Raw genomic sequence first — 17,459 nt, forward strand, 5'->3', positions numbered from 1 at the left:
CAGTGTGTATAGCTTCTCACTGAGCTGCATGCATGCAAACAGAGTTGACGTGTTGGCACATACAGGGTTGCACACTTACAGGCCTTGTTCAAGTATTTGCACATATAGGCCTTGTTGAGGTGGGTGTACACATACAGACCTAATTTTAGGTGTGTGCACACAGGGCTCACCGAGGAGCATACACAGACAGGGTGAGTTCAGCCACGCACACACACACACACACACAGGTCTCCGAGTGTGTGCATGCGCACGCACACACACACAACTCGTGTTTTCCTCTGAGATTCCTGGATCCCCAATAATTTTCACAGATTGCTGGGGAATCAGGGACAGCCCAGGCCACAGCAAGTTACCAGAGGATGCAGGTTTAAGATATTTGACTAAAGACCAGAGGTATGATGAGGATTCTTTGTTTTAACACAAGGACTTGTGACCTGGGACATGCTGCCTGAGCGGGCAGGAGAAGTGAATTCACTATTGAGTTTCAAAAGGAAATTGAATAAAGATGCAGGAAAGAACAATCAGACAGCTCATTCAACAAGATGCCTTCTGCTGAACAGTCTCTTTCAGTGAAATTCCACAAGAGATATTGACGGCAACAATTCCAATTGGTTTTGATTTACTTCACGTTGTGCAACATCTCTGAAACTGGCAAGGGCTTAACCCACCAATAACGTCCTGATAACCTTTCTACAAAATACGGCAACAGAGCCGTTTCTTCTTCACTGGCTGGAGGATCACCGCTCGAATTGCCTCCTCAAATATTGTCTTCAGACCTTCCTGTTTGCAGGCAGAACTTTCAACGTACTTCACCGCTCCTGCAGGGATTCAAAGCAAGGGAGATGTTGTCTTGCTGTGGCTCACCAGCTCCCCACTCGCCTGAAAGACCCACATTACTGACACTTGGCCATTGACAACCACGACCAGGAGAACGATTTATCCTGCACCCCTTATGTAGCTGAAGTCCCACAGAATGTGTCACCGAAACTCGGCAACCCAGACGGTGAAAGAACACCCCAGCCTCCTTCACCTTCCTTCCAGAGCATCCTAAAGTGGTTTACGCTCAGTGAAGTATTCTGTTGTGTATCGTGGCTGATGTGATACAGGCGAGACAGCAAGCTCCCACGAGCCAGCAGTGTGATAGTGACCGGGTTATCCACACTTGTGGTGTTTCTCAAGGGATATAATACACCTGTTCAAAATGGTTGCTATTTAAATAAGTAGGAGTGGGGGTAGGTTAGTAGATAAACGTCATCAAGACAAAAAAAAAAGAAATAAATAGCTGGCAGAATGGTGCAGCTAGGAGAGCTGCTGTCTCACTGCTCAAGAGACCTGGGTTCGATTCTGACCCCTGGTGCTGTCTGTGTGGAATTTGCACGTTCTTCCTGTGACCATGTGGATTTCCCCAGGGTGCTCTGGTTTCCTCCCACATCCCAAAGATATGTGGGTTGCTAGTTTAATTGGTCTCTGTAAATTGCTCCCGGTGTGTGTGGATGAGTGGGAGATTTGGGGGGGGGGGGAGAGCAGTTGATGGGAATGTGGAGAGAATGAAATGGGATTGGGGTAGGATGAGTGTGAATGGGTGGTTAGTGGTTGGTGTGAATCGGTGGACTGTCCTCTGGAACTCGACGGCAAACAGGACCACAATCTAATGGCTCAGCTGGAGCATGGCACCTCTGACAGTGTGGCACTCCCTCGGTGCTGTGTTAGATATTAGGTTGATACATGCCAGCCTCTTTGATGGGGTTTGAACTGACAGCCATCAGACTCGAGTGACAACCTGGGTCCCCCATTCAGCCTGATGGAGCCTGACTATTCCCATTGGCTGGGCTGCACAGTCTGGGAAAGTCCATGGGTCGGATCAGGGTGGCTCTTCACAAACCTATTCTAAGCCACCACCATTTGGTGTTCTGCTGGTGGTGCATGTGTCTTGTCCACGACACAAGTATAGTGGTTAACATAATGCTTTACAGCGCCAGTGACCTGGGTTCAATTCTGGCCACTGTCTGTAAGGAGTTTGTACGTTCTCCCCGTGTCTGCATGGGTTTCCTCTGGGTGCTCCGGTTTCCTCCCACATTCCAAAGATGTACGGGTTAGGAAGTTGTGGGCATGCTATATTGGCACCAGAAGCATGGCGACGCTTGCGGGCTGCCCCCAGAACATTCTACACAAAAGATGTATTTCACAGTGTGTTTCAATGTACATGTGACTAATAAAGATGTCTTATCCAGTGGCAAAGAAACTGAGGCAGGAGGTGGTCCTCAGCTGGGCAGATGGGGAAGGAGCGTGGTCTGTGGGCAGGGTTACAGGGATAGGTGCCCGCAGTGTTGCCCACTCAGTACTGTTGAACTGGTGGGCACCCACATCCCCCCCAGGGAAAGGGAGAGACTCCCCTGCCAATGGCCAGACTTGGGCCACAGTCCAAGACCATCAACAGGCAAAGGTATGTGCAAGCAACCTCCGTGCCCACGGTGTGGAAAGACAACATACCGATCTCCTTCGCTTTCTGCTCGCCTTCTTCGCGGGTAATGGGAGCCATGTTCCTTTCCTTCAGCTTCTCTATTGTTTCCTTGTCGTCCCTCAGGTCGACCTTAGTGCCCACGAGGATGATGGGAGTGTTGGGGCAGTGATGCTTCACCTCGGAGGACCACTGTGGGAGGAGAAGGGGAAGGGCAGAGAATCAGTGATGGACTTCTGTTCAAGCTTATACATTAGTCGTCCTGCACTGCCTGGGAAGTGGTGGGGACTGAAACCCCCACAATACTGGACCTGAAGAGCTCTGACCTGCAGGGCTATGGACCCAATGGGGTGAGACTGGACATCTATTCAGCCGGAACAGACATGAGGGGCCAAATTGCCTTGTGGTGTCAACATCAGAGAGTCATGGAACAGGTCCTTTGACTCAACTGGTCCATGCCAACCAAAATGTCTCATTGGTCCTTGTTTGGCCAACATAGCTCTAAACCTTTCCAATCCATGTACCTGTTCAACTGGCTTTTAATGTTAATGTACCTGCCTCGACCACTTCCTCTGGCAGCTCATTCCATGTACAGAGAGTAGTGGACTCAGCCCAATACATCACGGGTACATCCCTCCCCACCATCAGTAGTATCTACAGGAGGGACTGTCTCAAGAAGGCAACATCCAACATCAAAGATCGTCCACCATTCAGGCCATGCCATCTTCTCGCTGCTACCATCGGGCAGGAGGTACAGGAGCCTGAAGACCCACACCATCAGGTTCAAGAACAGCTACTTCCCTTCAACCATTCGGTTCTTGAACCAACCTGCACAACCCTAATCACTACAGTTTAGCAACACTATGACACTTTGCACTAAAATGAATTTTGTGGATTTTTTTGTGCTAATTGTGTTCTTTCTTGCAAAAATTCTTTAATTTATGTTTTTCTTGTGAATGCTGCTTATCTGATGCTATGTGCCTGTGATGCTGCTGCAAGTAAGTTTTTCAGTGCACCTGTGCACACAACAATAAACTCGACTTTGACTCCTCTGTGTGTGAAGAAATTGCCCCTTGTTCCTATTAAATCTTTCCCCTCACCTTAAACCAATGGCTTCTAGTTCCTGATTCCCCAACCCTGGGAAAAAGACTGAGTGCATTCACCCTGTCTCTGTGTGTTTGTATGATTTCTACAAAAGCCACACCACAGAAAGATGACTACATCTTGGAAACCTTGCACATCAAAGCCACGGAAGGCACCTGGCGGAGAAATTCCAGTGCACCCAACTGGCTGTGGTTGACAATTGCAGTGACAACGTGTTTAGAACGGATCTGGTTGTGGTCTAGTCACTGAGTATCAGTAGCGCCTGAGGGTCGGGCCAAGGGTGTGGGAGACTGGGGCATCCGTTGTGGGCCTTGTGGAGAGGGAGGGGCAGGAACAAGATGAGGGTTGATGTGTGGCACCATGGGGTGGTTCAAGTAAATGTATAAGTGTGGGATGTTCCTCAGAGGTCCCAACCCAGCACTGCACTCTTCAATACCAAGCTGTCCTGGGGGACCCAGCAATGGTCACTGTAGTCACAGCCTGGTTTAATTTTCCCCTGCAGATCTCCAAAAGGAGTGGTGGGCCGGGAGTGGGATCGTCCTGTGCACGTCTGACACCAAACTTGTGTAAGATTGCACGGGTGGCGCACACGGTAGAGCAGCTGGTCACATCTCCAGGCTTCAAGTAAAGTCAGCTGTCAGTCAGGGCTTCAAGGATCCATTGACGTGAGGCTTCATTGCTGCCCATTTACTGTGGGCGGATGGAAAATCCAGTGTATTCACTGGGCCGTATCTGGGCACTCCCTCTCCTTCCCACTGGGAATATTTGAAGGAAGCTCAAATCTGACAGGTGCACCTTCTCTTACATTTTGCCCACAGTAAACATCTGCCCTATTCCACCTGATCTTTTAGCACCCTCAGCGATCCCACTCTCCGTGTCTGATTCCTGCCTGGAACCCAGATATCTAATTCAATATGTTTTCTGACACTTATTGAAATTGAAGCTCGTTCCTACTGACTCCTGCTCCAATTCATGACTTTCCAAGACTGAAAATTATTTGACGTTCAGCAACAATAAAATTTCATTACTTAATTTACTTCCCAGGACATAGAAAGAGACAATTTGACCCACCGAGTCCACATGGACTATCAAGCACCCACTTACACCAATCCCACACTAATCTCATTTTATTCTCCCCACATTCCCAACGACTCCCCCAGGTTCCACCTCTCACCACACACTAGGGGTCAATTTACAGCAGTCAATTAACCCAGCAATCTGCACATCCTTGGGATGTGGGAGGAAACCAGACCACCCGGGGGAAACCTGCGCGGTCGCATGGAGAACGTGCAAACTCCACACAGACAGCACAGGAGGTCAGGATTGAACCTGGGTCCTTGGAGCTGTGAGGCAGCGGTTCTACCAGCTGTGCTACTAAGCTGTCCCACCAGATAAGTTCTGGGATCTCCGATCCTATGGCAGGGATCCAAGTCGTCGCTGTCTTCCTGCTGGAAACAACCAGACTTCTCTGTCAATTAGACAGAGAGCGGGAGAGGATCAGGGCAGAGTCTGGCCGACCTGCATTCAAATTCCCTCCAACATTTGCATCTCCTTTGTCCCCCACCTACAAGGGCTAGGATTTCTTAGCAACACTCAGGATCTGCCTGCCTTTATATTCAGGACTGTTCAAGTCTAAAGACCCCAGGTGAATTCCAACCCCAGTGATCGTCACTTGGAGACAATCATCGCCACCTTGGACAACCTTTTTGGGGCTTCTCCAACAGACCGCCACGAGTCTGGAAGAAATCCCAGTGAGTATGGGCACCACCACTCTGCACCACCGTTCTACTGGGCATTTGCCAAAGTTACTGGAAAGAACTGATAAGATTCCACCCCAGTGTGTCCTTACTAACACACGACGACAACTGCAGCATCATTAATTTCTAGACTACCATCATTTTTATGAGCAGGTCAGCTGGAAACCAAGGAATGCCATCCTTCCAATGGTGGAAATTTCTCTGTGATTTCTGTTATTAGATGAGCAAAGTAGCATTAACTGTTTGTTCTACTTTCCTGCTCTGAATGGGGCTGATGAAGGAGTGCTCAGGAACACTGAGCAGAGATCAGTGTCTAATCCCTCGCTGAACAGGTTTCCCTGATGATTTTCTGGTGGTGTGATCCATATCACGTTTTTCCAATTATCATCTAATCTCATCCTCAGTGTCCATAAGGCCATAAGACATAGCAAAATTAGGCCATTTGGTATTGGTTTATTATTGTCACTTGTACCGAGGTACAGTGAAAAACTCGTCTTGCGTACCGATCATACAGGTCAATTCATTACACAGTGCCATCGAGTCTGCTCTGCCATTCAATCATGGCTGATTTTTTTTCAACCCCGTTCTCCCACCTTCTCCCCATAACCCTTAAACCCCTCACCAATGAAGAACCTACCAATCTCTGCCTTAAATGACTGGGCCTCCACAGCCCTCCATGGTGACAAATTCCACAGATTCACCACCCTCTGGCTGAAGAAATTCCTCCTCGTCTCAGTTCTAAAGGGACATCCCTTTATTCTGAGGCTGTGCCCTCGGATCCTCGACTCTCCTACTGATGGAAACACCCTCTCCACGTCCACTCTATCCAGGCCTTTCAGTTACTGGTAGGTTTCAATAAGATTCCCCCCTCATCCTTCTGAACTCTGTCGAGTACAGGCCCAAAGCCATCAAACGCTCCTCATATGTTAAGCCTTTCATTCCTGGGATCATTTTTGTGAACCTCCTCTGGACCGTCTCCAAAGCCAGCACATCCTTCCTCAGAAACGGGGCCCAAAATTGCTCACAATATTCCAAATGCAGTCTGACCAATGCCTTATAAAGCCTCGGCAGTACATCCCTGCTTTTATATTCCTGTCCTCTTGATGTTACCCACCACCTCACAGCTTTGGAGACCCGGGTTCAATCCTGACCTTTGACGTTGTCTGTGTGGAGTTTGCATATTCTCCCTATGACCGTGTGGGTTTCCCCTGGGTGCTCCAGTTTGCCCTACACCCCAAAGACGTGCGGATTGGTAGTTTAATTGGCCGCTGTAGTTTGCCCCTGGTGTGTAGGTGAGGGGTAGAAGGTGGGGCAGGAGGGTTTGATGGGAGTGTGGGGAAAATAAAATGGGGCTAGTGCAGGATTAATGTTGGTGGGTGTTGGTGGTAGCAGGGCTAAAAGGGCTGCTTCAACGGTCTGTGACTATGACTAACTCCCGAAGCAGTCCCCCTTACACGAGACAGTGAAACTAACCCAGAGAAGTGCAGTGCAAGCCTCTACTAACCAGGATAATCAAACCACTGAAATTGTCTGTGTTTCCAGGATTCATTAGATGAAACTCCACAGCTAGATTCACTGCCATTGAAATGGGTGCAAAGGTATTTAATAATTACAAAATTGTTTTTTTTAAGGAATAAGTTGGGAAAGAATAAGGAATAAATCATGAAGCAGAAAGTACTTTAAGAACACATAAAAAAGTATAAATGGGACATTTGTGTCTCTGCCACCATTCAATAAGATCGTGACTGATCTTTTAGCTCAATATCACCCCCTGTACCAACACAATGTCTCTTGTTTCTTTTAATACCATCTGTCTGTCTCCGGATTACAGTCAACTGAGCATCCACAGCCCTTGAGTAGAGAATTCCAAAGATTCACCACTCCCCGAGTCATACAACTCAGGAACAGGCCCTTCGGCCCAATTGGTCTATGCTGACCAAGGTACCCACCTAAGTGAGACCCATTTGCCCACACTTGGCCCATATCCCTCTGAACCTTTCCTATCCATGTACCTGTCCAAGTGTCTTTTAAATGTTGTTAATGTATCTGCCTCAACCACTTCCTCTGGCAGTTTGTTCCATATACTGAGCACCCCCTGGTGAAAAAGTTGCCCCTCAGGTTCCTGTTAAATATCTCCCCTCTCACCTTAAACCTATGCCCTAAAGTTCTTGATTCCCCAACCCTGGGAAAAAGACTGCACATTCACCCTATCTATGCCCCTCATGATTTTATACACCTCTAAGATCTCCCCTCATTTTCCTACATTCCAAAATGAAGTCCTAGCCTGCCCAACCTCTCTCCATAACTCAGTCCCTCGAGTCTCGGCAACATCCTTGTAAATCTTCTCTGCTCTCTTTCCATTTCGTCTAATTTCTGTAGGACTATTAATGGAGAGCATAAGAAATAGAAACACATGTAGGCCATTCGATCCCTCATGCCTGCTCCACTGTTCAATAAGATCATGGGTGATTGAACATGTCAACGCCACTTTCTTCAACCAACTCCATATTCCTTGATTCCTTTAATATACAAAACTGTATTGCCTTGAATATACTAAGCAACTGGGCCTCCACAGCCAATTAGGTGGAGAATTCCAAAGAGTTACCATATCTAGGTGAAGGAATGTCTCCTCATCTCGTATCTCCTGACTCCCTTACTTTGAGACTGTGTGTCCCCTGGTTCTCAACAATCCAACCTGAGCAAACATCAGTTCCACATCTATCCTACCAAGACCCCAAAATATTTACATTTCGAAGAGACCATCTGTCATTCTTTGAAGCTCAAATAGTATAGGCCTAGTCTGCTTATTCTCACTTCATACAACAAACCCCACCACCTGAGGAATCCGTCTGGTGAACCTTTATCACACTCCCTATATTGCAAGTATCACCGCCTTTTGGTGAAGTCACCAGATCAGTACATCATATTACAGGTAAATCACACCAAAACTGTATATAATTCCAGTAAGACATCTTTACTCTTGTACTTTTTTCCCCTCATGGAGCTAATAGAACCTGGAAGTCTTTGCATAGAATTAACAAAGAAAATCCATCAAAGCACTTTGTGGGAATATTTTCACAAGTAGCTGTTTCTGGTAAAGCAACATTGTGCAGAATTGGAAAAATGTTTGAAAAAGCAGTGAAAAAGGTTGTCAGAAGCAAAGAGGTGACATTGGAGAAAATCTTTCAGATGTGGCCAATCATTGGAACATTGGCTTAAAACTTTTTAAACTTTATTTATAGCGTGGTAACAGGCCCTTCCAGCCCAACGAGTCCGCGCTGCCCATTTTAAACCCAAATTAACCTACCCATACGTCTTTTAGAATGTGGGAGGAAACCGGAGCACCCGGAGGAAACCCACGCAGACACGGGGAGAACGTACGAACTCCTTACAGACAGCGATGGGAATCGAACCCCAATCTCTGGCGCTGTAATAGCATCGCGCTAACTGCTACGCTACCGTGCCGCCAAAGTCATACAAACCTCAACACTCACCTTTGGATGGACATTAATGAAAGAAGCAGGGCTGACCAGGGAAAAACAGATCACAAACACATCCTGAAAAAGAAGACAGCATGATGAAGAATCTAGTTATCCAGCAAAGCATGTTTGTTTTTGTCATTCTGCTTAATTCCACAACAAATATTGTACTTTTTGGGAGCTTAAGGAATAGAGAACAAGCAAGAGATTCCCTGTGAAAATACTCACAGTCTGTGGGTAGGAGAGTGGTCGGAGTCTGTCATAGTCTTCCTGGCCGGCTGTGTCCCACAACCCAAGGTTCACTACATGACCGTCAACAGTAACAGTGGTGGAATAGTTATCAAAGCTGTAAAGGAAAGGAATAGGCATCAGTCCAACAGACAGTGTAAGTTCAATCAATGTTCAATTATCCAGGCTAATGGAGGAGATGGTCTCCATGAATAATGCAAAAACATGGATAATATGAAAACACAGATAATGCAAAACCAATTTAAAAGGCATCAGATGTACCACATAGTTACCTTTATTGTTATTAAAATCCTTAGTCTTGGTCATTTGTTTGTGTTATTTTACACTGGTACCTCTCTCCAGCTTCTCAAGGACTCCTTTCTTTATAATAGTCAATACTACATATGTCTATTTAGCAGGGTTTGCAGAGATATTTATTTAATAGTCAGGTACATCGAAACACAGTGAAATGTGCCTTTTTGCATTACTGAGAATGTGCTGGGGGCAGCCCCCAAGTGTCGCCATTCTTCGGGAGCCAACGTAGCATGCCCACAGCTCCTAACCTGTATGTCTTTGGAATATGGGAGGAAACTGGAGCACCCAGAGGAAACCCACACGGATAAAATGGCCCAGCAAGACACTCAGGTCCAGGACACAGACACGGATGGACAATAAATGCTGACCTTGCCAGTGATGACCATATCTTACGAGCAACTGTTGGACCTGCTACGTCTCTCTCAAGGAAACAAACAACACTGAGCAAACCGAGCAGGGGGCCGGAGGTTCTTCCGTCTACCAGGGTGGCACAAGGTGAGATGGAAAGACCATGGTTTTCTGTCACCCAGCAGTTGCTAATCTTCACCTTCATGCACCTGAGCCGAAGCACAAGGCCAGTTGGAGAATGAGGGAGGGTGGGGCTGCGGTCTCCTGGGTCAGAGGGAGAGCGTTCCCATTCTGGAGACTGGGCACTGGGAGGGGAGAGGATTCCTTTCAACTGGCAGTGTCTGGGAAAGCTGCCCCTGTAGGATGTTGACCCTAGCACCAACCTCCACCCGAGGGGAGATGGGTTGGGGTCGGTTGGATGGAAGTTCTGCTAAAACATTCATGTTAGACTGTGTGAGGCCAGCACTGGACCCAGGTCAGCATAGCTCACTCAGTTTGCCCGCAGTGACCTCAGTTGGTGGCCGGTAGCGATGCATGTTCACCAGAGCTCGTCTCCTTTCCCACTTTTCTCCAGGAACTTTGTACAAGACGTTGGTGAGGCCGCATTTGGAATATTGTGTTCCGTTTTGGTCACCCTGTTCCAGGAAAGATGCCATTAAGATGGAAAGAGTGCAGAGGAGATTTATGAGGATGTTGCAGGGACGCGAGGGACTAGGTTGTGGAGAGAGGTTGAGCAGGTTGGGACTTATTCCTTGGAGTGTAGGAGAATGAGGGGTGATCTTATAGAGGAGTATAAAATCATGAGGGGCATAGATAGGGTGAATGCGCAGTCTTTTTCCCTGGGTTGGAGAATCAAGAACTAAGGGACATTTAGTGTGAGAGGGGAGAGATTTAAGGTGAACTTGAGGGGCAACTTTTTGACCAGAGGGTGGTCCATGTATGGAATGAGCTGCCAGAGGAAGTGGCTGAGGCAGGTACATTACCAACATTTACAAGGCACTTGGACAGGTCCATGGATAGGAAAGGTTCAGAGGGATATGGGCCAAATGCGAGCAAATGGGACCAGCTGAGATGGGCATATTGGTCGGCATGTTCCGGTTGGGCTGAAGGGCCTGTTTCTGTACTGTATAACTCTATGACTCTGATCGGAACCGTTACAGGAAAAATTCCTCGCAGCTGAGTCTGGTTCTGATCGGCTGTGGTGGGGTCCAGTTCTAACTTTATGCTTGAGGAGAATTCTCGAACAAGAAATTAGTGGAAAAATGTGATCAGAGAAGGAAAGGGTTCAGCAGATGCCACTGAGCTGAGGGAGCAGGTTCCTCCTGTACACAGGAGAGCAGCGATCAGCGAGGAGAAGGAAAACTGGCGGAACAGAAGTAGCACCGGGGACAAAACTGGAGGGTAAAACAACGCAGAGGACCCGAAATATCCAACAGAGCAGTCAGTGAGGTTGAGTGGACATGCCTGTGAGCTGGTGAAGGAAAAAATGAATTGAAAGATATAAGGGCTGGAAAAATTATACAGAGGAACTGAACACTGAAAGCAAAAGTGGTTAAAATTTATGTGGGAGGACGGTTTGAAGGCAAAGGGGAAGTTCAGAACAGTTGTTGATGAAAGAAAGGTGGCCTAGTGCCGAGACTGTGGATGAGGTGAGTTCTGAGAGCTGAAGGCACAGCTGCCAGTGGTGGAATCAGTTTAAAATCTGATGCGCTAAAGGTTACACACTGGGCACTGGTTCACAGGGCACAGACAGTGTGTGACACGCTGGGCACTGGTTTGCAGTGACAGTCAGTGTGTGACACGCTGGGCACTGGTTTGCAGGGCACAGTGTGTGACACGCTGGGCACTGGTTTGCAGTGACAGTCAGTGTGTGACACGCTGGGCACTGGTTTGCAGGGCACAGTGTGTGACACGCTGGGCACTGGTTTGCAGGGCACAGTGTGTGACACGCTGGGCACTGGTTTGCAGGGCACAGTGTGTGACACGCTGGGCACTGGTTTGCAGGGCACAGTGTGTGACACGCTGGGCACTGGTTTGCAGGGCACAGTGTGTGACACGCTGGGCACTGGTTTGCAGGGCACAGTGTGTGACACGCTGGGCACTGGTTTGCAGGGCACAGTGTGTGACACGCTGGGCACTGGTTTGCAGGGCACAGTGTGTGACACGCTGGGCACTGGTTTGCAGGGCACAGTCAGTGTGTGACACAGATTTGAAAGGGTTGAAGGTGTCATAGCACGGAGACAGGCCATTCAGCCTAATGCCTTTATACTGACCATTTACACAAAGCCTAGTTTTTCTCCCATCCCAATCAACTTCCCAATGATTCTCCTTCCACCCAGCTATACCAGCGGCAACTTACAGTGGCCAATTATCGTACCAAGCTGCACATCTTTGGAACATGAGAGAAAACACAAACCTTCACACAGCACTGGAGGTCAGGATCGAACTAGAGTCTCTAGAGCTGATGGGCACTAACCCCTGTGCCACCTTTTATTTTCAGGTTTTTAAAAAATTTATGATTGTTTTACACCACCAGAGTCCGTCCACCCATTGATTCTACGCCAATTATTGGAATGCTGCCAACAATCCCCATCCAGCCATTAATTTCCTCGTAACCTAGCCTCTCGCTCTTGGGATGTGGGAGGAGGATGTAACATAGGAAATAGCAGTGGAAGTAGGCCATTCAGCCCCTCGTGCCTGCTTCCACCATTCAACAAGATTATGGTTGATCTTCTACCTCCTTGTCCCTTTCCTGCACAATCCCCATATTCCTTGAATCCCTTCATATCCAAAAACCTATCATTCCCTGTCTTGTGTATACTCAGCAACTGAGCTCCAGTCCCCTCTTGGGTAGAGAATTCCAAAGGTTCTCCATTTCGGTGTGGAAGTTTCTTTCCCTATTGGTCCCAAAAGGCAGGTGCCTTATTCTGAGACTCTGAGCCCTGGATCTGGACACCCCGGACAGGGGAAACATCATCCCTGCATCTACCCTGTTGAGCCCTGTAAAAAAAAATCTTGCACATTTCAATAAGATCACCTCTCATTCTTCTCAAAAGAGTGTTGGAGACTGGAGAACGAAGGCATGGAGCAATGTGAAGAGTGGGAACTTTACGTTAGCCCTGTCATTACTTTGGGAGCTGAAGCAGGTCAGCATTCAGCAGTGAGGGAGCAAATAAGGTGTGGCAGAAGAAATTTGTGTGAGATTGTTTCTGGAGCAGCATAAGGAGGGGGAGGCTAGTAATAGTCAAGTCCAGAGGTAAGTAATGGAGGGGGTTTCATCAGCAGATGAGTTGAGGAGGGGGGAGTCTGCATGATGATAGAGGTGCAAGGTGATGTCTGAAGTCCAGCATCTGTGGTCTCTTGTGTCTCGAGGTTTCTGATGTTGGAGAGGATCTGTGAATATTAATTTGATTCACATTGGAGGAGGTTGCTTGGGAAGAGGTGAAGAGACAGTCTCAGCTAGACTCAGCTGTATTCCTGACTGTAGCCTTTGGCAACTCTGCACACAGTGCTGATGCAATCTGCAGTCTGATAGCTACAGAGGAAGTGCAGTGACACTTTACTCTGTACTGTTATTGTTTTTACCTGTACTACCTCAATGCACTCTGTACTAACTCAATGTAACTGCACTGTGTAATGAATTGACCTGTACGATCAGTATGCAAGACAAGTTTTTCACTGTACCTTGGTATAAGTGGCAATAATAAACCAATATCAATATCATGTGATCTCAGGTGCATCAATGAAAACCACCTCTAGCTGGCAGTACTTTGAGTTTGGCAGTGGAGATTTACCAGGAGATTGTTCAGGATGTGAACTGAAAGTTGTAGACAAGATTTACCCAGACTTGAAAATTGACAAAAGATCGCAGGGACTGGGCTTGTTTTCGTTTGCAACAGAGAAGGCTTAATTGACATATGCAAAATGCTGGAGGAACACAGCAGGTCAGGCAGCATCTATGGAGGGAAATAAACAGCCGACATCAGGAATGATGAAGGGCCTCGACCAGAAACGTCAACTGTTTATTTACCTCCATAGATGCTGCCTGACCTGAGTTTCACCTGCATTTTGTGTGTGTTGTTCTAGTTTTCAGCATCTGTGGAATACCTTGTGCCTCTTAATTGACATATGAGCAGCCAAGAGAGAGGGAATATTGAGGAGAAATGGGGGAACATGGACTGTGTGTCCACAGATCCTTAAAGGTGGTAGGATGGGTTGAAAAAGTGGTTAAAATGGCTTACAGAATATTTTTCTTCAACAGATGAGGTATAGAATATAAAAGCAAGGACATTTCACTCGAATTGTAAATCATTCCAGTCAGACCACAGCTTGAATGCTGCTTAAAGTTCTGGTCACCACATTACAGGAGAGATGTGATTGGACCAGAGAGAGCTCTGAGAGGATGTTCCTAGGATTGGAAAATTGTAGCCCTGGGGAAAGATTTGGAGAGGTTGGGATTGTTTATGTGAAAAGAGCAGACTAAAAGGAGAATTATCTGAGGTGTGTAAAATTCTGAGGAACTAAGAGAATGAGTTTCTTTCAACAGGGGAGTTAAAAGCCAAAGGGCATTGATTTAAAATTATTAGTGTAAGAAGTAGGGGGACGGGGGATGAGGGAGGGTTGGGGGTGGGTCTGGAACTCACTGCCTGAAAGGATGGCGGAGGTAGAGACCCTCACTGCATTTAAACTGCACTTGGTCTGTACTTGAATCCTGCAGGGCTACTGAGCCAACGATGGAAGGAGGGATTAGGTTGGGCAGCTCTTTGTGAACCAACGTGGACAGGATGGGCTGAATGGCCGCCTTGTGTTGTAAACTTTCTACGTGGGCCTCAGGACCAAGGGTGCCCATCATTATCAATATTAAAGTCAGTTATAAATTACCCCCATGCCTTCATTCCCATTGGAGCCACGGACATTGAGCGGGATTGTGAAGCACAAACGTCGGCGTTGCCACACTTGGAAATTCGGTGCCCAAAACAAACGTAACCAACGTCAATGGACGGGAAGTACAAATGAAAGGGTATGTGGTGAAGATACTTACACGGTCGGAATGTACTCCTCAGGGAATTCGTTGGTTGTGTAAGTGATGAGGATACAGGTTTTCCCAACAGCCCTGCAAGAGGAAGAGAGAGTCGGACCTGTCAGCAGTCACATGGGAGACACGAGCAGCCCCGGACGGTGCTCAGGGACAGCAGGGTGGGAGTGAAACCCACGGCAACCCATTGCCGATGTTGGGGACTTCCCACCTCGTCTCTTGCCTCCTCCTCCTCAACCTGCTGAGAAACCTTTGCTTGTTTCAGGCTGGTGAAACGTACCAAGGAGTTTCTCGGGAGCGTCCATCAAACACCATTGACACTGGACCACTTGGAGATGTTAGAGTGAGTAAATCAAATCTGAATCAAAGGAGGAGCTTTTGAGCAGCAAGGAGAGGAGGTGAGCAAGGCTCAGGGGTTTAGGGGAGGAGGTCTAGAGCTTTGGGTACATCCAGATGTTGGCACAGCTGCCAGTTGCAGGCTAATGCATGGGATTAGGGGTGTGCAGGAGCCCAGAACTGGGAAGGTGGAAAGAACTCGGATCGGAGGGTTACATCATTGCAGGAGGTTACAGGGATGGGAAGGGGTGAGACCATGTTGCTCCTTCTTGGCTCTACCTCTGTAACTCAACCATGTCTGCAGTCATTCGACAGCCTCCTACTTTGAGTCAGTCCCTCTCCACACCCTCCACCAAGCCACGCCATCTCCAAATTAGTATCGCACTCTTCCCCCATTCCCCCACATGGAGGTGATCAAGAACTAGCCAAGGTTCCTGTTCTAGGAATGGTCATTGGAAGGGTTGTGATGTGGTGTGGATCCATAGGTGGCATACTCAGACAACAATGTGCATTCATGAAGAGCCTTGAAGGGGGCAGAAAATGCCAGGGAGTTCCATTAGAGCTTTATCAGACTTTCAGTAACACAGCTACATAAGGGGGGGTTCAAGGAGCTTCCTAATTGGGATAGACCTTGGGAGAACACAGGAACACAAGAAAATAGGAGCAGGAATAGCCCATCAAACCTCCCCTACATGGTCGTGGCTGATCTACTCCAGGCCTCGTCTCCTCCTCGTGGCCCTCAATTCCCTGATCCTTCAAAAACCTATCTATACTTCCTCTTTAATTACCCCTAAAAAATATGGCCTCCACAACCCTCCAGGTGGAGAATTCCAGAGACTCTGGGGGATATTTAAATGACTGGCCCCTCATCTAGCTACTATCCCCCTTCTTTCAAGATTCTCCCACGAGTTTAAACATCTTAACATCTATGCTGTTTGTCCACTCAGGATCTTATATGTTCCAATAAGATTGGCTCTTATTCCTCTAAACTCCAAAATGTACAGATCCAACCTTTTTAACCTCTTATGATAGGACAATCCTCTCATCCCAGATATTAGCCTAGTGATTCTCTTTTGAACTGCCTCCCTTGCTAGTGTGTCCTTTCTTAATATGGGGACCAACACTGTGCACAGTACTCCAGGTGTGATCCCAGCAACACCCTGTACAATTGCAACAATACCTCCCTATTTCTAAACTCCAATCCCTTTGTAATAAAGGCTGACATGCGATTTGCCTTCCTAACAACTCAATGCACCTGCCTGCTAACGTTTTGTTATTCATGTACTGGAACACTTAGACCCCTCTGGACTTCACTCATTTACAGTCACTCTCCACTTAGATAATAGATTATTCTTATAAAGGTGCATGACCTCAAATGTTACTGAAATAAACTCCACTCACCAATTTTTTTGTCCACTCGCTCAACCCATCAAAATCCTGCTGCCCAGTTGAAACATCTTCATCGGAACATGCCTTTCCAACAGTTTAATGCCACTGGCAAACTTGGATACCTTATACCCCTCCAGGTCATTAATACAATGGTAAATAATTGAGGGCCAAGAGCTGATTCCACTTAGTTATATCTTTCCAGCCTGTAAAAAGACCTGTTTATTCCAACACTCTGTCTGCTACGTGATAACCAGTCGTCAGTCCATGTTAACACACTTTCCCAAATTTTGGGATTAGGAATGAGGGATACAGTTCCCTGGGCAGCTGAAACCACAATGAGAGGGACAAAGAGCACAGAGACCTGGACTGGAAGAGCAGAGAATAACCCAATGATCACCAAGTCTACACTGAAAGAGTGGAGTCTTGCTCTGCAGAGACAGGACTCCTACACTCACTAAAACCAGTACCCTCAGGTAAAGCAGGGAGAGTGGGAATCACATCAAGAAGATGAAGCAAATATATAGAAACACGGAGGAGATGGTGACAAGGATTACTCACCCATCCCCCACCACCACGCATTTGATATTTCGCATCATCTTTCTCCGGCTACATAGAATTCTCTCTCAATAAGATGTCGAAATAAAGATCCAAAGTCTCCCCTCTCGTTAATGCCCTCAGCTCCAACCCTGCTCGGCCCGGGATCTGGTATCCACCTCTCAGTCTGTTAATGCAGCATACTGGCCCACTGTGGTCACATCCTGAAAGGCTGTGTAGGAAAATTAGATTACGGATGATTTAACTACCAAATGAGAGAAATGGCTAGAAAAGCTTTCAACGTTCTGAAAGCTATTTTGATAAACTAGGAAATAGATGAGTCATAGTCACTCAGCACAGAATCAGGCCCTTCAGCCTATCCTGTCATGCTAGCCATCAGGTCCCTATCTATACTAATCCCATTTACCAGCACTTGATCCATGTGCCTTGGTGATTCAAGAGTTTATTCAAGTGCT

The 17,459-nt window shown here is 47.3% G+C and overlaps 1 protein-coding gene across 2 annotated transcripts; it reads right to left on the bottom strand.

Moving 5' to 3' along the window:
* Positions 1-690: 690 nt before the first annotated feature.
* On the bottom strand, positions 691-17,138 carry LOC127585702 (ras-related C3 botulinum toxin substrate 1-like). 2 transcript variants are annotated; one of them, XM_052043403.1, is made up of 6 exons: positions 17,008-17,138; positions 14,731-14,802; positions 9,027-9,144; positions 8,814-8,876; positions 2,491-2,650; positions 691-818 (listed from the first exon to the last, which is right to left on the bottom strand). In XM_052043403.1, exons 1-6 carry the CDS (start codon positions 17,043-17,045, stop codon positions 691-693), a joined length of 579 nt encoding a protein of 192 aa, XP_051899363.1. In that variant the 5' UTR covers positions 17,046-17,138. The 2 variants fall into 2 exon arrangements, with proteins under 2 accessions (XP_051899363.1, XP_051899362.1); XM_052043402.1 differs by having other exon boundaries at positions 8,970-9,144.
* Between the last annotated feature and the right edge of the window lie 321 nt (positions 17,139-17,459).

This window comes from Pristis pectinata, chromosome 33, assembly GCF_009764475.1.
Source record: "Pristis pectinata isolate sPriPec2 chromosome 33, sPriPec2.1.pri, whole genome shotgun sequence".
NCBI classification, from domain to species: domain Eukaryota; kingdom Metazoa; phylum Chordata; class Chondrichthyes; order Rhinopristiformes; family Pristidae; genus Pristis; species Pristis pectinata.